The sequence below is a fragment of the Numida meleagris genome, chromosome 4, assembly GCF_002078875.1.
Source record: "Numida meleagris isolate 19003 breed g44 Domestic line chromosome 4, NumMel1.0, whole genome shotgun sequence".
In the NCBI taxonomy this organism is placed as follows: Eukaryota; Metazoa; Chordata; class Aves; order Galliformes; family Numididae; genus Numida; species Numida meleagris.
The window spans coordinates 4430724-4452108 of NC_034412.1; the positions used below are offsets into that span (position 1 = coordinate 4430724).

The 21385-nt window shown below is 48.2% G+C and overlaps 1 protein-coding gene across 4 annotated transcripts in view; it reads right to left on the reverse strand.

The window, feature by feature from the left end:
* Positions 62-21385, reverse strand: part of TNIK (TRAF2 and NCK interacting kinase) — a 137857-nt gene continuing 116533 nt past the window's right edge. For 3 of the 4 annotated variants that reach the window (XM_021393643.1, XM_021393641.1, XM_021393644.1), the window contains 12 exons: positions 16324-16508; positions 12750-12876; positions 10427-10591; positions 6882-6996; positions 6181-6351; positions 5754-5897; positions 5017-5151; positions 4377-4477; positions 2999-3148; positions 2446-2605; positions 1785-1924; positions 62-425 (listed from right to left, as the gene is read on the reverse strand). In XM_021393643.1, the coding sequence (XP_021249318.1) occupies positions 342-425; positions 1785-1924; positions 2446-2605; positions 2999-3148; positions 4377-4477; positions 5017-5151; positions 5754-5897; positions 6181-6351; positions 6882-6996; positions 10427-10591; positions 12750-12876; positions 16324-16508 (1677 nt within the window). In that variant the 3' untranslated portion in view covers positions 62-341. The remainder of the gene's footprint in view (positions 426-1784; positions 1925-2445; positions 2606-2998; positions 3149-4376; positions 4478-5016; positions 5152-5753; positions 5898-6180; positions 6352-6881; positions 6997-10426; positions 10592-12749; positions 12877-16323; positions 16509-21385) is intronic. The other variant, XM_021393642.1, reaches the window with a different exon arrangement.

Sequence of the window (21385 nt, forward strand, 5' to 3'; positions counted from 1 at the left end):
ACAAAGGAGGGGACGAAGAAAAAGTAAAATTGGGAAGGAAAAAAAAAAAAAACCCCACCAAAAAAAAAAAAAAAAAAAAAAAAAAAAAAAAAAAAAAAAAAAAAAAAAAAAACCTCATAACCCACTATAACACAGCGTAATCGGGAGACCTCAGGAGGCGGATTCCCCATCCCGAGCCGCGCGCGGGGCGCGTGCCGAGCCCTCCCCGGGGCGGCGGGGGGAGCGTGGGGAGCGGTGATCCACAGGGCCCTCCGCATCTGCCTCTACAGTGTTAGTCCACGTGTTTAATGTCCTTTAAATTAGAAATAACGCCACGGAGGGAAGTGCCAAGGGCTCCTCTGTTACCAGTTCATCATGGAGTTTCTGTTGAGGGTCATGAAAAACACTTGGCTGCTCCCTCCGGACCTGACCGATGCGAAAAATACCTGTTTGGGGACACAGAAAAAAACTCGGTGAATATTGGTAGTTTTTATTAGGATAGAAAGCAATGTATTAACTGTCTCGTGGACACAGTAAAACCTCCGCTGCTATCACGGCCGCGGAGAGCAAGGTTTGGAATACTCTACAAATACCAAGTTTATCATGTCACTGCCACGGCATCGTTTATTATGCAACATTAATACGACTCCTTTCCGTGATTCGTCTCTTGCTAAACGTTAACCATTTGGGTCAACACTCAGCACAGTGGTTAACTGCCTGAGTTTGAAATGCTTTCCTTCAGCAAAAGTTATTTGTGTTATTTCAGCCACTTCCGAACGCTGAATTAGGGAAAACTCAAACTTTCCTTCAATACGTTCAAGGCACAGAGAGGCATTGGGCCTCTCTACGAAGAATGTGCCTCCTGTCTGTGTCCACCATCACTGGGTCATAGCAGAAGCCTTAAAAAATAAGTCATCACGTGCAAATATTTAAGGGAGCGCTTCAGCAGAGTCCCAGTTTAAAACCATTCAACAGGCAGGCCAACTAAATCAACTAATTGCAGCCTCCGATCTTATTTACTGCACGTTATTAAGCTACTACTGGTGACAGAGCAATCGGTGTCTGCATGTGTTTCGTGCCTGTGCTCCTCAAAAAAAAAATTCCTTTCTGCACGGTCTTCATTTATCCTGGTGAAACCCCATACCACAGGAAATACAGCAGAAATCAGGGCTGAAAACAGATCTCAGCACTCAACTCTCTCTTCCATGAAAATTTTCCTTCTCCTCCAGACAATTCTCCTTCCCTCATTCCCTATCCGTCTTTACCCTTAAGCAACACCCAAGGCAGGGGTCATCTACACAGCCACGAAACTTTATGGTGCAACTGCCTTTACCATGCGGCTACCCTGCAGAACAGCATTTATCAGTGTTGTCTACAGAAAAAGATGGGGGTCCACGAAGAAAACAGTTTATGATCACAAAACTCAAAACGCATCGTTAATGTTTCTACACCTCCATTCAAACCAGGGCTACTTACACAACCTTAGCGCTACCATTTCTCAACTTTTGCAGAGCTTATTTGGTGGCCTCAACAGTTCATGGCCAGATGCAACACTTGAGAGGAATCCAAGCTAAGTCAATGGAGACCTCAGTCTGAAGTAGAAGAGGCACTTGTTGACCTTCCCACCACAGGCTGAGATCTTCGTCCACTGAAGAAAATTAACTGGGATGGGATTTATGGGCACCGTTTATTAAACAAGACCTTGAGCTTAATTACTTATTAACCCCAAGACAAACTAGACTTAAAAGTCTAAAACTGATCGGTTCTACCTTAAAGCACGGCTACGAATTCTGCAGTGGACTTACCTTATCATTTCTTTCACATAGAAACTTTAATCTTTGAGCTCGCTTGTGCATAAATACTCCGTCCAAATGTCCCGTCTCCACTGACCGAATTTCAATAGCTTTCTCTCCCCAGCCCATTATTTGATTGGAATGAATGTAGGCTGTCAAAACAAAGTGTTTGGTAGGTGTTACCGTGTGTGCTGAGCTCGATAGTACACGATGGGCAGAAATTCAAAGTCTATGCAGATGAATTACAGAGCTCTGCTAAAGAGACTTTACATAGCGCTTTTAATCCAGAAGTCGCTGCATTTAAAGAGAATACAAATCAATTCTGCTTTCTGCAGGTGAGGAGCTGCGACAGTGACCCACCTGCACAGCCGTGGGGCTGAGCAACAGCTCAGTCAGAGAGCAACCTGGGCTCTCCCAGCTCCCTGTCTGGCACCTCTTCCAGTCAACACAGTACCCCACCAGTGTAACAGTTAATGCTTGGGATAAAAATACAGTTAACATCTTCAAGAAGTCATTTGCTTTTACTGCGCAGAACCAAACTACAGAAATTTAGCAACCGCATTCTTATCTGGCTGAGCGAAATCTCCTTTGATAAAATCCCAAATAACTATCAGCAGCCTTGAGTCTGCACCGTATGTCATTCCTGTTTTATGAAGAGGAAGGGTTGACCTACCCACAGAAGTAGGCATTTCTCCCCACTGGAGCACCACATCTTTAGTTATCCGTCCGTAGGTGTTCACATAAACACCTTCATCCTCGTAGCACACAAGCATCTCCATCCCGTCTGTTTTAGGCAGGATGACAATGGCGTGAGGAGTAATATTGCCCTGAATCTGCAGTTAAAATAAACCCTAAAAGTCAGAATTGCATCGAATGGAAGAAGTGGTAAGGGGAAGGGAGCAAAGCCTTAGAAAAACAAAACCCAAAGGCACACTAACAACAAAACCCGCATTCCATTCTACAAACGGGCACAGGCTTTTAGAGATAAGCTTGAGAGGGAATAAACTGCCGTGTTTACACTACTGCCAAAGCTGTCTGGCACGTCAAGGATGAACAGGGTCAGCACTTATAGAGAGATCACAACACGCACGCCCAAAGAATGATGGCTGACACCTGGCAGTAACACCGAGCAGCAACCCAAATTAGGCAAACAAACCCAGAGTTTTACAGGTAGCTCTAGGGAGGAAATATTCCCCTTTCTGAGCAGCACTCCACCGTGTACTCACGTGAGATGGTATATAGATATCATAAGAGTTCCCAGAATCTACATCAATCACATGGAAACCAGTGTGTGATCCAAAGATAACCTTGAGTCTCTGACCCTCTTCTACAGTGAGATCGACAAGCAGCGGTTTGTGCTGGAGATCTGCAAAAGACTTTTATAATCCTTGTAGTCAGTACCACAGAAAAAATAACAAACCTCACGGCAGCAGCCTGGTATGGCTTTGAAATCATAGATGTTTGAATGCGTTTCCTGTTAAGCATGCCATTATTTATATTCCTCTTGCTGTTCCTCAGTCATATGCCGCAGAGGGAACCACCCACCCGCTGCAGCCTTCCCAGCACAGTGGTGCTCACCCCTTGCCAGGCACAGATCTTCTCCCCAAGGCCAGCCCTTGCTCCCTGTGCAAGTACCTCTCTGACTCCTGACAAGGAAATCAGCGAGCTGTGCTTCCAACTTCTGAGCAGATCCCTGCCTACAAGGCAAGCTGAGGATTCTCAGCACCCGGATGGGAAAGGCTCCGCTAACGCTGCTCAGCTCTTCGCGTCACCCAGCCCATTTATTCTGGCTTTTGTTCAGAGAAAGCAAATGTGACCTAATACCAAATAAGCCCATTTGTGCTGGAAGGATTCAAAATGAGATTACTCAGCATGAAAGCCTCCAGAAGGCGCTGCCCCTTGTGACTTGCTGCTGCACAGAGCTTAGAACAAGCAGTGCTTTAAAGTACTAAGTACAACGCAGGCGCTGGCAGGTTATGTAGGAGAAAGGTCTCGCTGAAGGAAACTGGGGTAGATGAAAAGGGAGAGAAAAAGAGCAGGTCTCTCTCTCCTGCACTTTCTTGATACAGAATCCACGCTGCAGAAGGGAGGAGGACCACGCAAAATAAAAATGGAAAATAATGCCAGCCTGATTTCACTCCCTGTGAAAAATTAGTCAGAGGTCAAAGCAAGCACACAAGGTGCTTATAAAAAAACCCTAAAAGCTCCACTCAGTTTGATGACAGGACATTTGGTGAGCTTTCTGCAAACTCCTGCAGCGGAGCCTCCCAGGATAAGCAGTGTGAATGCTTCACTGGTAGCCATACACAGCACATATCACATCCCTACAGCCACGGGCTTCAGAACATTTCTGCCAGGGGACGCACGGTGACGATAACGTTTTTGAGGAGTGGTTTTGTTTGTGTCCTTGAGGTCTGGAAGCCCTGGCACCGTGCAGCGAGTCTGAAAGGAAACCCTGCAGGTGCTTATCTTCATTGGCCCTCAGGAGGATGCGCCCTCCGAGGAGCTGGACTGTGTAAGCAAAGCACTTTCCTACTCCACACAGTACAGAAACCTCATGTATTTACAATTACAGAGCGTATTCTGGTAACAAGGTACACATACCTTAAATGCCATAAACTTGTGATATGGTTTAGGAGCCCAAGCATAGATCTCGACAGCATTCTTTAAGGCAATCACCAGGAACTTGATTCTTTCGTATTTCACTAAAAGTAAAATAAAAGATGTTTAAAACATTTTTTTTTTTTTTTTTGCTTCAAGATGGAACAATTTATCTCTAAAAAGAGCTGCTAAGGCTATCTCTCTGCTGGTTCTCATGTAGTAGCGTCCACCTAACACATACAGATGAATAGAAAAATTATTTCTGGCTGTAGCCTACCTGCACTTCTAAGAGAAATCATCCAATCAGAGCTAGGACTGCAGAATAAAAATCCCCAAAGATTCCACGTATCTTTTGCCTGTAACTTAGGCAGCACATGATCGATCTGATAAACTGGAAGTCATTTACCCAGGCATTTTATCACGTAGGCTGCGATGGAGGCACTCCCAGCACCGTGGAGCAGGCGAGCAGCCCTGTGCAGTTCAGCCAGCATCACCCCCTCCAGGCTCAGGGCTATGGGCACACGGCCCCTTCTCGCTGCTAAACCTCCGGGCTGCTCATTTCATGGCTGTGCTGGGCACAACAAATTCCTCCACGTGTTTTTCCACCGAAGCCACCCGCAGGGCGGTGGCCCCAGCCACTCACCGACTTTGTAGTGGATGCAGCCTTCCAGGTCCCCGACCGTGATCCAGCCCTGCTTCTTCTCTACTTCGGGGTCGTTGTGTAAAATCCTGTTTCTCAGCCAGGAGAGATAGTACACTCGCAGCTTGTTCTTCTTTCCTGTTGGCAAAGGAAACTCGGCCGTAAGAGGGAGCGAGAGGTAACAGAGCAGCACGCAGCCCCAGGAACGACCCCAGGCTCCAGCTCTGTGCCACGCAGCCATGCTGGGTTTGCAAGGGAAACCCCGAGATTCCAACGTTTATTTTCCCTCAAGGAAGAGAAAAGTAAAGTTCTATTCACAATGAAATTGAAAATAGTAATACAGTTGGGTTTGCACGTTTTTTCTTGCGAAAAAAACCTACACAAAGTAGAGGCCAGGCTTTTGCCCCCCACACTGCAGGCAGATGAGGTAAGAGCTGGGCTCTCTCTTGCCACATCTTGTACAAATCAGTGCTCACAGAGAACCAAGCACCGCAGGGCCATGAGCCCTCCTGCATCTCGGGGGTTACCCAACCACTAAACTCACTGGGTTCTCTTCCTCTCTCCCCCTTTGTACAACATTAATTCCAAATGCACAGAAAGTTTAACAGAAATAATTAGGCAGCTGAAAAGCTTCCTGGATTTGATGAACGACCATCCTCTGCAGGACTCCCAGACTGATTCCCACACCCGCATTTCCCACATCTGGAACGAGGAGGTCAGCGATGGGGTGAGAGGTGTACCTGATATTGTCACAAGGACATTCAAGCCCTCGAGTACGTCCATCTGCTGGAACCGCCGTCTGTTGATTAGGTTGTAGACCTTCCCTTGCCCGCTTCGGTCCAGCAGCATCAGGCCATTTTCTGTGCCCACCAGAAGATTTACACCTGAAACAGAGAGACCAATGGGCAACAGGAGCCGTGGCTGCTGCCCACCAGAGGATTACAGCCCAAGCTCATTCTTTGCTATCTCCAAGTGACGGTCGTAACTAACAGACAAGAAGCATCACTCTTATACCAAAGAGTCAGGGACAGAGCTGGCATAAGCCTTGCACAAGACGGAGACAACCACAGCGGGACAACCAGAGGCAGGAACTTGGTTCTGCCATGAAGCCTTGGGGTAGCACTGCCAGAAAGCTCTGCTGAGGGGACGATGTGACCAGGAGCTCACCCCACAAAGCAGCACACAGTATCTCCGAGTTGAAGCGCTTCTTGTATTTCCTTATCTCCGGGGTGTCACTGTGGGGGCGGATGTTGGTGGGGTTCACGTTCACCACGGAGATCTTCCTGGCTTCGTTCAGCTTGGCCTGCTCCTGTCTGAGCAGCTCGCTGGTGAACAGTGCTTGCAAGGAAACAACAGGACGGTGAGGTGTTATTTAATCCTGGAAGCAAACCCTTGCTTATTTGTTTTCTGATAGGGGTGCCATCACTCTGTTACAAGCTGCAACATCAGTATTTTCTCATGGGTTGGAAGCAACACCAAAGCGGTAACAGGCGATGACCCCAGACCTCCAGCACTGCCCATAGGGATGACCAACCCTAACCCTGTCCACACGCATCTATTTTCAATGAGTTCTATGCAACTGCAAGCTTTTTGGAGTGATTGCCACCTCCTGGCTCTGCCAGGAACAATTCTCCCAGACGCCCAGTCAGACAGGGATGGGTGGGCTTCTGCTATCCCATGTCTTCTCTCTTTCTGGGGGTATTTCACTGGTGATGAGGGAGAAGGAATTGGATGGAAATTGGAGAACACAAGGGTACAAACACAAACAACAGTAAGTGAAATCTGAGAGGTTCAAGGGGGGCACTCAGGCTCCACAATGTGGTTTCCGCAAGACCCTCCCCTCCTAAAATGGCCACACTGCCTCCTACCAGTAGCAGATGACTCCTCATCCTCATCTTCATCTTCATCAGTAGGCGAGGTCTGATACACTCTGGTGTCCACAAAGGGGGTGAAAGAGGCTTTGGTGCTACTTCCCATTCCATACTGCAAAATAAAGAGCAAAGAGAGAGCTCAGAGCATAGAAATAACACAACCATGCGGTGCGTGCGGCTTCGCAGTGAGCGCACAGTGCCTGCCCCTGCAGCGCCCTTTGTGAGCCCTTTATGAACACTTACTCCTCCTCCCCCAGAAGCGATCACGGACAACATTCCACTGGATTTGTGAATGCCTCTGGAGCAGCAGCAAACAAGAAGTGCAGGCACGGGGAGCAGTGCCCGGTGCTGCGGGCTCGGCTCTCAGGTTGAAGCATAGCACAGCCAGACCGGTTAGCGGAGAAGCCGCAGTGTCAGAGGCAAAAGTGAATGCAGGGCTACACAATTTCTCTGCACACAGCACACCTGCCTTCAAGCCCAGGCTGGGATGTCAATGGCAAGGGGTTGTTTCTCCCATGAACGTGACTGCCCCAACCAGCTCTGGGGAAAACCCCACTGCAGTGCTCCTCCAGCACAGGGCAGGGAGCGCAGATGTGAGAAGGCAGCACGTCCCACAATGCTCCATCCTCCCCAGCTCTGCTCTCCACCACCTGTCACTTGTATGGCAGGAATGCGTTACCTGCAGTTCCAAGAAAGTATTTTAAAATGTCTACAGCATTTCAGGTGAGGCTGCAGAAAAGGGCATTTCTAAGTCAGGAAAACTGAACCTGAACATATTGTAGGGAATGCTGGAGCCAATACTCTGCCAAGGGGATCAGGACAGGAACAAACCACAGCACCACACTGCTTTCTTTTTAAAACCATTGCTTTGTTAAGGCAGAAAACGGGGCTGAGCTTTCTCCCAAGCAAAATGACATCCTTACTTGGGAGTCACAATGCCATGATTTTCCACCTCGTTGAGCAGCTTATTCCTCTTATTACAGTATTTATCCAGGGTGTTCTTTATTTGTGACCTACATTCAGAGCTGTAACGGCAGCAAAAATCAAATCTTCCTGCGGCAGCAGCAGGACTGTTCACGTTCTGATTCCTTGGGACATTGCCCTTACTGGAAACACGCCTTGCTCAGCCTCCAAGCCACCGGGTCCCCCAAGAAGGAAGGGAAACACCCCCACTCCTGGCAGAGGCTTCACGAGGGGCACGTGCCCCAGAAGTGCCCCCAGCCCTTCCCCAGTAGCACTGAGCACGCTGTGGGCGAGCCAGCAGCTCTGCACTGCGCCTGCCGCTTCCCTCCCCATCCACATTCCCACGGCCTGGCGACAGCCCTGTGTTGCCATAGAAACAAGACGATTTCCAAAAAGAAAATGGTAATGGAGACCCATGTAAGGAGCTTGCAGCCTGAGGCAGAGAAGGCTGCGGGAACAGATATCAGATTGACATATACTGCATGGCCCAAATACTTATGTGTACATCCAAGATATACTTGCTACTCTGTGCTCCCTTCATATCCAATAAACACACATTTTTTTTCCTCTGCTGGGTGTCTTTTCCATGAAGCACCCACAACTCAAAGAGGCAAAAAAAATCAGCATTTACAGAGATGCTTTCCAGCTGAGAGCCAGGTGCTTTCATACAAGTGAACTATGAAGAATTCCCTCCTTCCAGTCCCCCAAGCAGTTCCTCCTTCTTTGCTCAGATTCAGCTGTTCTTCTCCTAAGGAGGTGGCATTTTAAGAACTTCCAAGCCTGTTAGTTAAATACTAAGTCCTCATCTTCCTTCAGGTCCTGTTCAACTGATTATAAACCTCTGTTTTGGCTTATGGAGACAGCACCAAGCTGCAGGGTGAGATGGTGCTGGTCCTTTCTGACCCACTCCTGACAGCTGTCCCACACCTTCCTCACAGTCCCCGCACTCAGGGATCTCTGGAGGGTTTCACGGCTCTGTGTGCAGCCCACCAGCAGCTATCCCAATAGACCTGAGGTCATTCCACGTGGCCTTCTCACAGTTCCCACCCATGAGCCTTCAGTGCAGCCCAGCGTGTCTGTCAGTGCATCCTATCTGCACTGTTCATATGGCTGGGCACTATGAGCAGGGCTTTGGCTTCAGCTTCAGCTCTGAGGTGGGCTGAAGCAGAGAGCCCTAGCTCATTCATTTGTGCTCCATGGAGAGCAAGCCAACCCCATCTGCCGACTCACCCGGAGGTCTCCTGCCCATGCCATAGGAGCATCCCATCAGAAATGGAACCACCCCACCCTTTAGCTTCACTACTCTCCAGCACTGCTGGGACACGGTACAGCACTGCTGACATCAGCAATGTGGATGCAGAGCCCTGCATGACAGCAGCCATGCATGACACCTCCCATGAAGACATGGCTGTAGGGGTCTCCACACAAGCAGGATAAGGGATAACCTCAAAGTAAGGTGCCTACGCTGCTGCCTGCCAGCCTGCAAGCTTTGTGAGTCACCTGGAAGAACAGAACCCAAAACTTTCCACTTACTTACACCCACTCCTTGCTCAGTCGGCCCTAAAAATGCCGTTTCAGAAATGGAAAAGATCCTCTTGCTTGGTATTCCATAAATGAATATATTAAAAGCCTATCTTTGCAGACTGTCTGCTCATCTCTAAGCAGTCCCAGGATGACTCTGGAAGGTGTTACTTCAGGACCAGCTGTCTCATTGCTGCTTTTGAAGGCAATAAGGAAATGGATAAAACCTGGAGGTCAAGTCAGGCACCGTCTGTTCTTGCATTTTATCAATGCACAATTCCAAGCAATCTGTATTTTTATACTGCCACTAAAAGCGAACCATCAAATGAGCACATCATCTCTATGACAGAGGATGACAGAACTACTAATGTATAGCCAACAAAACAAAAATAAGATGGCTTGTTTAACACCAAAAGGGTTGATTTTTCATAGGGAAACAGAAATATGAGACTTTTTCCCAGGGCTGCTGGTGGCAGCACGACACACTAGTCTCCTTGTCTTACACGTAACATCTTGTACTTTTCAGGATTTTTTATACCTTAAATGATCTTCATGCTCAGTCATGTCCCTGCGAAAAAGCTGCCAGGGAATCGTACTTCACTGTGATGGGAAACAGTCATGGTCAAAGTGAAAGGTGTGCCACATTGGCTTTGTTTTTTGTTAACCTTTCAGACCGCATTAAGTCTCAGAGATTGCACAAGCAGAAGCTGGGCCCGCTTCAAGTCAATGGCACCACTGGCTCTCATATTCTCAGGTACCAGAAGATGGGGACTTCCACATCAGTTTGCAGCATTCAAGCCATCATCACCAAAACTTCAGCTGCTGGGCTTGAGATAAGGCCTAACGTACATCTCTACCATCGGGCACAAACCCATACACCAATTACCCACCAGATCCACCTTCGTTTCCCCTACGCTCACCCACACAGACTGGAAATAAAGAGAGAGAAGAGCAAAGGAAGCGAGGGAAGGAAGCAGAAAGGCCCCTTATGGGGCAGAGATGTTAATACTAAGTGATGCAAGCAATGCAGAGGAGAAGGAAAGCCCCCCACCACCTACTTCAGGCACCGAGTCCATGTCTTGCGCATGCGTGGAGACTCGCCCCAGGGCCTCGGTCGGCGTGCCCGCAGGCGAGTGGCTTTGCTGCACCAGATCAGGGAGATTGATGTGGCCTGCAAAGCCATTGCTGGCTGCGTGGCCAGAACGCTTTTTTTCACCAGAGGTCTGCAGAAACACAAGGCATGAGGAAGAAACAGAAGGGGGGAGAAAAAAAAAGAGAAAAAGAAGAGAAAACAACAAAACCAAGTTGTTTGCAGTCACCAGTTCCCTGAGGGAGAACAGGACAAGGACCCTCTCTGCTGTCTCCATCCCCATGCAATCTGGCAAGCAGCAAACCCGCCCCAGGAGAAATAAAGACAGGGTTAATGACAAAGTCAATACAGAGTAATTAGCCACATTACAGCAAAAGGAGAAGCCTGATCATCGTCGTTTTGAGAAAAGGAACATAAGGCAGATTCTGCTCTTGCCACCATGGGTGCAAGCCCCATGGCTGCCCTGTGGCCAAGCTCTCCTCCCACGCTGCCACTAGCCACAGTGACAACAGAATCTGTCCCCTTGATCAGCGTGAGCTTTAATGGCTTTTCACTGCTACGGCGGCGAGTAGCCTGACCGCAAATGCCAACAGAGTCCCCATTGCATGTTTCTGTGACCCAAAACAGCAGTGAACAGTGACAGCATTGCCCTTGCCTGCAGTGGCAGAGCTACTCACATCCTGCCCTGTGCACAAAGTTCTCCGCAACATCAAAAGGAGTCACCTGCCTGCAGAGAAAACCTCCAGGGGTGTTCTCAGGTGAATACTGAGTACAGCTGCCCACGTCAAGCAAGCACTCAGCCATTCCACTCCTCCTTCTTTCAATCTCAACCTTATGTGAGGCAGGTGCTAGGAAACTTCTCCCTTCCCTGCCCACTGTTTCGAGGTACTCGCCATTCTGATGAACCCAGGTACAATGAGACTGTTAGAGAATTCTCCACCTACAGGGATTAGTGAAAAAATTCCTCTGGAACAGGCTCAGCAACTTATCTGTCTACTCTGGCAACATTAATCCATCAACTATTACCCCATCCTCCAAGCACCTCGCCATCCCACCTGTGCAGAGTGGCACGCAAGCCTTTGCCTGAAGCCCCCAGAGGTCAGCGAGCCCTTCCTCTGGCTGCGACAGCCGTGGTCAGAAGCACAGAGTGAGCATCCTGCACAACACCACGGTCTGGGTTTCTTGTAACATTCTCTCCTCCCAAAGAGATTTCCCCCCTGCTTCTCTTTCCTGTGGCTTTTAAACCGTCCTGAGACTCTCGTTCTGTCCGACTTGTTTGGCACATGGCTTATGGCAGCAATGCAATGCAAGCTCATTTCAGAAATGCCTGGCTTGTTTTCTTACTCAGCCTCCTCACTGTTGCTGCTACAAGGATGTGCACAGGGCCGACCAAGCTTCAGGGGTCTCTGCTCGGAACAGGTAAATGGCAGTGAGGGATCAGGTGAGCTGTGCATTTCTGAACAGCAATAAACCTGCAACAAACACTCTACCTTCTTCAGAAACCTTCTTTTCTTTCTTGTAATGACCTGCTACCTGCCTGTGTTTCCAATGGCATCACCAGCGTGTTATAAGTCAAAATGAAGAAACGCTGGGGAAGGTCTTCGACAACCAACAGAACATACCTTCCCCTGCCTCTTTTTTCAGTACCACTGATGAGAAATGCCCTAGCTGCATTGCTTTGTTAGCACCGTGCTCCCTGGGAGCTGGGAAGGTTGGGACAACAGGGAGATTTGGTCTCTGAGAATTTGGCAAAGGCACGGGACCAGGATTTTTGACTGGGAAAGCAGCAGCGGCAGCGGTGCGTGCAGTGTCTGGGTTTGACGGAAGCTGCACTCAGCCTTCCAGCCAACTGGCTCAGTCCTCCTGAGCAGCACCGGCTGCCTGCAGCCCCACATCAAGCCTCCAAAACACCACATCTGCTGAACGCCTCCGACAGCTGTATGGTGGGAAAGGTTGCAAAGCCCTGGGGGAGCTGCGGGCCGGACTCCAAAGAAGCGCTCTATACCGAAGATAACTTCTGTTGCTTGCAGTTATTCTGGGACTACAGTAGAGTTGTTTACGTGAGCAGTCACCCCATTGTGCTCCAGCATTACTATTCACTGCTGTTTGTAGTTCTGAGAAACATTTGCACTTGTCACATTTGCTGAGTGTAAATTGCATTAGGAGAGCACTAACGAGCACAATTTACTCAGTCATTTTGTGTTCCGGACACACAGCACTGTGAGTTGTTGTGCTTACATGGGCAAAACCTCCTGAAGATGCTCCATGGAAATCTTTGTTTTGCAACTTACCTCCCTCACCATTAAAGTCCCTTCCCTTGAAATATTGCTAAACGTATCTGCATGGGAAGTCTCCAGACCGTGGGTTGTCACCATTCCCAGGTTGTACGGCTCACTGCTTCCAGGAATTCCTGTTGGTCTGAGGATAGAATGGAAAAGCATTAGTGACATACATCTCCTTAGCTAAATTGGATGAAAAATCTTCCAATTCAGTATTATTTCTAGACAGGGTAAGCCTTTCCATAGCACAAGAAGAAAAATTGGAAAATAGATCCACTTAAGCATCTGGAGAAATCATTTCTGTGGTCAGAAATCCAGGAATACAGCATGAAGTCAGGTTGATGGATTACCCCCACTACTGCCATCTCGACTCCTAAAAGAGGAGCGATGCATGGGGGTACCCAGCCCACGAGAGGACAATTCTCACAAACACAGGGTGGCTTTTGGCCAGCTGCTTTGAACACCAGACCAGAAGCGTCGTGCAGGGTTGCTTTGGCTCTTCAGGTTACCAGGTCTGAGTTACATAGCCCAGCTCCACCTAGCAGCTTTCCACCATCATTCAGGTGAAGATGTAGCCCTAGCCCATGATTTAGCCCTGAAGGCAGCAGAGAGAGAGGCAGAAAATAATTACAGGTCCCAGCGTCATCCTGAGGCTGTTACCACTCTGGCAAGGAACATACGCTGTCATTTTCAGATGAGATTTCGGGAAGCAAGAATAATTCTTGCAGTGACAGGCAGACCTGGTTGCGGTCCTCCTTCCAGAAAGCCGCTTTGCAGCTGGCGATACACCAGCATTAATGAGGGAGCCTCTGCCACTCAAGCTGACGCTGATGAGCGTTCAGGCTTCGGTTCCCTCGTTACTGAACAGGCTGTTGCTTGTGGCACGGCCCGCTGCAGCAAAGTGCTCCCTATCAGTGGCTGATGCTGAGCGAGGCACCTGGAGCTCTCTTCCAGCCAACCAACACCTGGCTGAACCTGACTCAGGGCAGACGTGCTCACGGTAAGGACACAGTGACCCCGCTCTGCCATGCCTTGGTTTTCTGCTGGAACCACACAAGGCTGATTCGAACAGTAACATTACGACAAATTGTCTGGAGGAGCAATTCACAGTGTGGGTTTGATATCAGCCCACTTGAGAGATTAACAGGCTGTTTAATGAAGCTCTTCTGTGTGGAAACATCGTCAGTCCCCTGCACGGGACCCAGCTCCCAGAGATACGGAGTGCTGGGAGTGGCCAAGTTTATTTTTGTGCTGGAAATTGACTCTCAAGCATGAAATTTTAGGATTGCTTCAGAGCGGATGTCACAGGCGGTGAGCTCCCACCATGCCTGTAGTATTTCACATTAGTAACAGACGAGCAGCTTCCACATAGTTCAGACGAAACCGTAAGCAAATGACAAAGCTCCTGGATTGCCATGTGACAGCTGGTATGAAGGTGTTGCTGACACACCACTTTCTTTGCATTTGAGAGCCACACACACCATCAGTTGTTTGCCATCAGTATGAATGCACTCTTTAGCACATCCTTGCTCACATCACAACATAAGACCTGACATCACACGACAGTGCACCATGCTTCTCCAGCACTTTTCATGCAAAGAGTTCGCACCTCCTTCCTACCCTTAGCACTTCAACGCCACCAAAGAATGAGAAAATAACATGATGGTCCCACTTTCAGAAAAAAGGAAATTGAGGACAACGAGGCTATGTCAATTTTGAGACCACGCTGTGAGTGAATGGAAGGTTTCTGTAGCCCCAAATTCCCAAATTTCAGCACCATGCACTCTGTGATAGAAACCCCTGGACCTGAGCGAGAGCTGGCTGCTATAGCCGAGAGAAGAGGGAGCTGGAGGGAACCATCACAGGCTTCAAACACAGAAAAGGTATCTGCAGAGGCAAAGGAGTAAATTCCCTCCTGTTTGCTACAGAGGAAAGCAATGGGCTTGAACTGCATCAGGAGAGACTGGATAAAGTTGGAATAAAGAGCAGCAAAGTGCTCAAGAAGGATGCTCAGGGAAGTGGAGAAGGGATTAAAGATGAGTTATATGGAGATCATTCAGAAAGAGCAGGAAATGAGATGATCTCTCCCAGCCATCTAATGAAACATACCAAACACAAGAAAAATAAAGCTAGTATAGAAGAACAACCAACAACATCTGGATTGAACTTGCATTAACGTTCCCTTTGAGAAATAAGAGTGCAAAACCAAGCATCCGCTTTCTTTTTCCCCACACACATAGCTGTGCAGCTGTGCCCCCTGATACCTGCACAACCTTACGTACAGAGCTCCTAACCTCTAGCTCAAGTGCCAAAGTGCTTGCTGTCCTCCTGTTGAGACACAAGGGGCTTCCACGTCAACACGCACCCCCTGGGGCATGCTCATGGACAGGACAGTGCCGGGCTGGAGCAGACCTGGGGCATTCATCCCACTGCCACGCCTGTCATCCCAGACACTCAGCTGCAAAGCATTCAGGGGCATTTTCTTTTCCTGGGCTCAAACGCAAGGTGTTTTGTGGAAAGATGTCAGTACAGATCAACCACCCCTGATTAAACTCCTCTGCGCGCAGCCCTAGGCCCCCGTCGTGCATGCGTGACTGCCCACCCGCCTGCTGCATATTCATGGCATCTCCTTCCCTCCTGCCTTTCTCTGATGAATTCCACGAGTCTGATTTCTCCGCTCCTGCTGGAAGGAAGCTCTGACCCAGGAGCTTGGCACTCTGCACGAAATGGAGCCCTCATGTCTCCTGCCTGCTCCTGGTCCAGTGAAGGGATGAAGTCAGGCACATCCCCATTGACTAGTAACCCACCTCATTTAGCAGGAGGGATGGAAATTAATCCATTAACATGCTAACAGGCCCCTCAAGCCTTCCCACAACTCCGCTGTGAATTCAGAAGTGCAGGGAATCAAACCCCTGCTGCCATGAGAAATGCCCCCAGAGACCTGGAACAGCAATACATGGGTGGAGGAGCCGCAGTGAACTCAGTGTGCACGAAGGCAGCTGTGTCTTGCATATGTTGATGCTGTGTTTCCCTCCTCGCTCACCTAGTGAAATATTCAAAAGCATAAGTGTCTGATGACCTATAGCAGGGACACAAATGCACTATTATAGTCTGCTGACTTTTTACTTTCAACATTTCAGCCTGCACAGGGACTGAGCCAACGACAGAAATCGATGACAAAAATCCCAGAACATTACGTGCTAATAACCCAAGCTCTTGCAGCTGGCACTGGTCAGGCTACCAAATACTGTGCTTCATTATGGCTTGATTGGGAGCAAGACCAGGCTAAAGAGCATCAAAAAACCAACCCGAAGGTCTGCAGGCAGGAACAGGCCTGGGATTAACTTGGAACACAAGTTCACAATGTGCAGTTAGAAAACCCAGCTTTCTCTGTTAAACACCTCTAATTTGGATCAGGAAAAAGACACATCTGAGCAAATTAACCTCTGGAACCATGATGCTGCTCCCAGTGCCAGCCACTGAACACCAGTGTGCTCTGGAGATGCTCCGTACCACAGCTATGGTACCCCCAGATAAAAGACATGCTGTAGTACTACGGTTTCTCTCAAAACAAAGAGCTTCTTACATAAGCCTTGGGATGTCACTGACAGGCACGGTCCCATCCTGTGTCTCGTTTTCCCCATCTTCCTCCTCTTCTTCGCTGCTTTCTGACTCCTCGCTGGAGGAAGAGTAGTCTGTCACCTTCTTCAGAGGGCGATTGGTTTCTTCAATGCGCAGCTCCCTCAATTCTTTGGCTAAAGCCGTCAGATCCTAAAGGGGATGGGGGCAACAAAACAAGAAATCGACAGCTATTACATCCGAAGTGAGGAGCAGGTCACATACATCTCTTCAAAAGCCAATGCTAACAGCACGAGCAACGAGAAATAGCTTTACAGAGTCATTACAAACATGAGACGAACGAAAGACAATGTTTGTAGCATGTAGCATTTATTAAACAAAACAAAACTGATTGATGCTCACTGAAAAATCAATAGCCAACCTCTTCTTTTTCTGTTTGGAACGTGTATGTGCATATATATACACACACTTATATGTATATACACGACAAAATTATATTTGTTGGAAAAGGTGATGTTCAGTCACCATCATAGTAAACTGGAAAACGTCATCTCAAAGATTGGCTTGGAGAATTTCCCCTGCAGGGTTTTCTCTTCTTTCAAACTTCTCAAAGAGAGCCCAGAATTGTATTTATTCTGTAATAAATGCATTTGGGAAGGAAGCAATGACAGCGTCTTCCATGGAGTGGTGCAATCCCCAAGTCAAGAGCTGCTTCAGTGAGGAGTCTCGGCTGCCAGGCGGCTGCGAGACGCGGTGCAGAGCACCCAGGGGAGGTGCCCGGCTCACCGCAGCGCCCTGTGCAGCCAGACTTCTGAGTCATTGCTCTGAGTCAGCCACACGACCAAAAATAATAAATAAATGAAATTGGTAAAAGAAAAAAAAAAAAGAAAAAAAAGAAAAAAATTCCTCAGCGGGAACCATTAAGCACTTTATGTGAGATGTGACAGCCTACAAGCTAGGGGAAAAAAGCCTTGAAACGAGAAAAAGATGGGAGCAGTCCCAAAACCTAGCAGTAATTTTTCAGTTTACCATGACTTTGATGAGGCCTCAGACCCGACAGTCATATAAAATAGACACCGCTATTTAAAAACAAGGAACATTGCAGGCACCGTGTAGAAAATAGACTTTTTGTTATCTTACATGCTTTTATAGCAATGCAGGGGGAAGCAGTAGGGCAAAAAAGCATGAGAGCTCTAATTAGAATGGGTTAGAGTACTCTGTTGCACAAAACATGCACATGACGAACAAAGCATCGCAATTGTCAGTCTTACCATTTCTCCCTATATTAGTGACCGAGGTAGGCATCAGTGCATTCGGTCAGAGATAAAGGATTAGGGAGAAAGAAACTCATTGAAAAATACTAAATTCCACAATCGTTTTATGGCCACATTCTCTCGTTACTGCGCGCCACACATTTCCAGTTTACCGTTCCAGCTGGGCGACTACAGCAATATTAATTACGGTTGCAAAGGGAGCTCTTAAAATCTATCCCGTCGACATGTGAAGAGAACGATGAAAAGCTTCTATTGCTGAGATGGAAACCCAGTTTGTTTTTTAATCATATTTTTGCAAGCAATTTGTGCTTGGCCGTTATTAAGGACATAACAAGCTCTGTTGGGCCATGTGAATTAGACCCCAGAATGAAGCACTCGTAGCTTCGAGTGGAGCAATCATTTATCCCCCGTTCTATGTACATCAAACAAAATGCTTTATTGACATTTCAATCAGCTCTCGAGCCGCGCCGAACTGGGTCTGCGGCAACGAGCAGCCCTCAGAACCAAACCATGATGCTGGTGATGGAGCACCACAGGAGGTGCCCACCTTGGGGACAGTAGGCCGCGGCCCTGCATTCTGCTCCCAGCTGTGCCCTGCCCCGCTCTGCGCACCCAAGGGCACGAGGCCTGGGAACCCAGAGTGGGTTTTGGCCGTGTGTGAGAACATCTTTGCTGTGGTGCCTGCTGTGCTAGGTGCACCAAGCCTGGCTTGCCCTCTCGCTCCAGCACTGAAGTGTTTCCCACGTGGCAAGAGAAGAAAAGTGAGGAGGAATGGACATCTTCTGTGGAAAAGACTTACTAAAGTGCCTCATTTTACTGATGAGAAACTGCTGAGAAATTCAGTCCACGCTAAAGAGCACTGTGCTGGTTGGTGGCTAGGACTGAAGGTGTGCTTCAAAGCCCACTGACACAGGGGAGAGACCCCCACGGACGTCAGAGGGCTCTGCACCACACCCGCAGGTATTGGGACAATAAAAAAGCTGATTACAGGATCAATTCATGCAGCAGACACCCATGACGGGTGTGACATATCCTCCTCCGAATCCAAACGCTCTCTGTAACTTTAAGGAAAGGCTCTTCATCACGATTAAAAGGATAACGTGGTATTTAAAGAGTTTATTTTTGATGCCAACATGTTTGGGATTGAAATACAGTCAAATCTGCAGTCATGACAACTAATTACTTTAATTAATGCCGTAGCTGCTTCTACGGTATGATTGTTCCAGTGAAAATTTCAACAGCTGAACAATGCTCTCTGTTGAGAGCACAAAATATGCTCTTTATCGAGCACTTCCCTTTGCTTTGGATTCCAGCTTTGTCCACTTTGGAAAGGACTTTAAGAGAAGACCGCATAAGAGGCTCTTCAAATTGCAATCCGATCAGCTGCATTATGGGAGTAGCACTAAGCCCTGCCCTATCACTCACACGGACCATGAAAACCACTTCTTCTTTGCACCTACCATTGCTAAGGCACCTAAAGGCACGCTGTGCGCAGAGGCAGCTCTCTGCCTGCGCAAGGGCAGTGCCCAGCCAGCTTGGTGGTGCACCCCAAAACCAGCTGCGAGGCACCCCGGGCTGCACACAGAGCCTGATGCCCTCCAGGTGCCTCCTTCCAGTGCATCATCACCAAACAGGGTGGGATTGCTCAGAGAAAGGGTCGCACTCAGCAGCACCGCAACAGAAGTGCAGTGTCCCAAACCGAGCCCACCACTTCTGCAAGGCAGAAAAGCCAGGGCGTGCCAAAATCCTTCCATCAGGCTGACAAATGGACACACTCTTTAAGCCCTCTTTGGTCACCATTAGAAGAGAGCCAAGTATTTTTAAAATCAGCTTAATTAGTTTTTAATAACTAATTTGGAAGCTCTAATAGCAACAACACTCCCAGACAATACCGTCAGATAACCCATAGTTCCCAGTTAGAGCTTTGCCTCGGGATGGTTAATTCTTTGATGCTATCATGTTCTCCAGATAATGAGCACTTTGTAGGATTAAATGGCTTCTCTGAGTTGCTCTTGGACCAAAAACCATCTGACAATTAGAAAGAAAGCGTTCTGTAGCTCCACATCTGCTTGAAATGTTATTATTGAAGGTGGCATAATACGTTAAGTTAGCAGTATCAGTGCTCTTTAATTACTTTTAATTGCAAAGATGTCTTTAGATTTAATATTTGCTGGAATCAAGTCAGAATGGTTTCCAAAATCATACAGCTCATTTAACTTGAATTTAGCATACATGTCGCCTTCCTCACACACTGCCTGACGTGCTTTTTTCTCAAGAAAGCACCTCATTAAACATGATGCATTGCTCATTTTTTATCCAGAAGAACAAGTTAACTAACCAGCACGCTCTCCTCCTCCTTCTGTATCATTTTTCTATCAGCCTGGGAGCTGATCTGCCATCCACACAGAGTAGAACACATTCAAACCACCTTGCACAGCACAGAGCAGGATCTGACCCTACGGAGCTGTCAGTTTTGACCTGCTCTTTTAATGGGGCATCACTGTCCCACGCTCCGAACACTCTTTTTTCCTTCCCTCTTCCCTTCCCTCCACCTTCTGTTATTTCTAAACACTCAGAAGAAAACCTCAACGTAGGAAAAATAAGGGAAGCACCCACAATACTTCTCATGGGCTGGTGATGGCTGGGTCCTACCTACACCGCAGGGTGAGATCCCAGCCAGTACAAACCACGGCAGCTCCGCTCACTCCCTCGATGCAGCTGATGGTCTGGTTTGTACCAGTGAATTATTCACTAGATTCACCGCTCTGTTTTCCTCTACTTGCCAAGTGCCTTCGCTTGAATTAGGCCTAATTTGCGTTTCAAATATAGCTCAATCTGCCCACTGAACTCAGCGGGCTCCGGCGGGCTGTAGCTGGGAGCAGAATCTGATGCGCGGCTCAGTCTGTCCGGATCCCCTCCACCGACGCAAGAAAACTCTGTTCTTGGTCTTGGTTAAAAAACGTAGCACAATGGTAGCAGGAGTTGCTGAGAGCACGAAGGGTTCAGGCAACATCTGGCCTCCACTCACACCATCTGCCAGTGGGTTCCGCGCAGCCTGTGGGCAGGCAGGACGCACTGACAGCTCCAGCCCCTCCCCGCAGGCAGGCTCACCCTGCCCACCAGCATCTCCGACCTGACCCAACACAGCATTATCACCTTTGTGAATGGCAGCACCAAGAAAACCCGGTTTGATATTAAGCGCTAGCTAGGCAACCTCGCATTGGCATGACCCGCTGAGAAAAGATATCACTAACCTCATCTATAGCTTTCTTATAGCTCTGTGAGTAAGGGAAGATTAATCAGCATCAGAGGAAACAGATCGGGACAGGAAAAAGCCAGAGGAAGGGCAAGCAGGTTAGAAATAAAATTAGAATTGTTAGCTCAACGCTGCGGAGTGTAAAGAAAGAACAACATCAACAAAACATTAATACATATTATAAAAGAGAAGCAGTAGAAATTCATTTCGTTATTAGGCAACAACATTAAACCAAAAAGGAACACTTTGGATGAGATTTTGCTGGGCCTTTGCTAGCAGTAATGACACGGGAGTGTATAGAAAGCAGTACCCAGCTGGTTTTTGAGCTGTGAAGGCTGTCAGGGCCACTCACTCAGCCTTCCCGAGCAGGAGCATCCCTCCGGGCCGCTGCAGGGCACCATGCAGTACGGAACACAACAATGTGCCAGAGGCAGACACTGGGCCCAATCTAGCAAAGCGCTTAAGGATCTGCTTAATTTGAAAACACAGGCTTAAGTGCTTTCCCCTAGACTTGGGTTCCTGATCAAACTCATGCACTC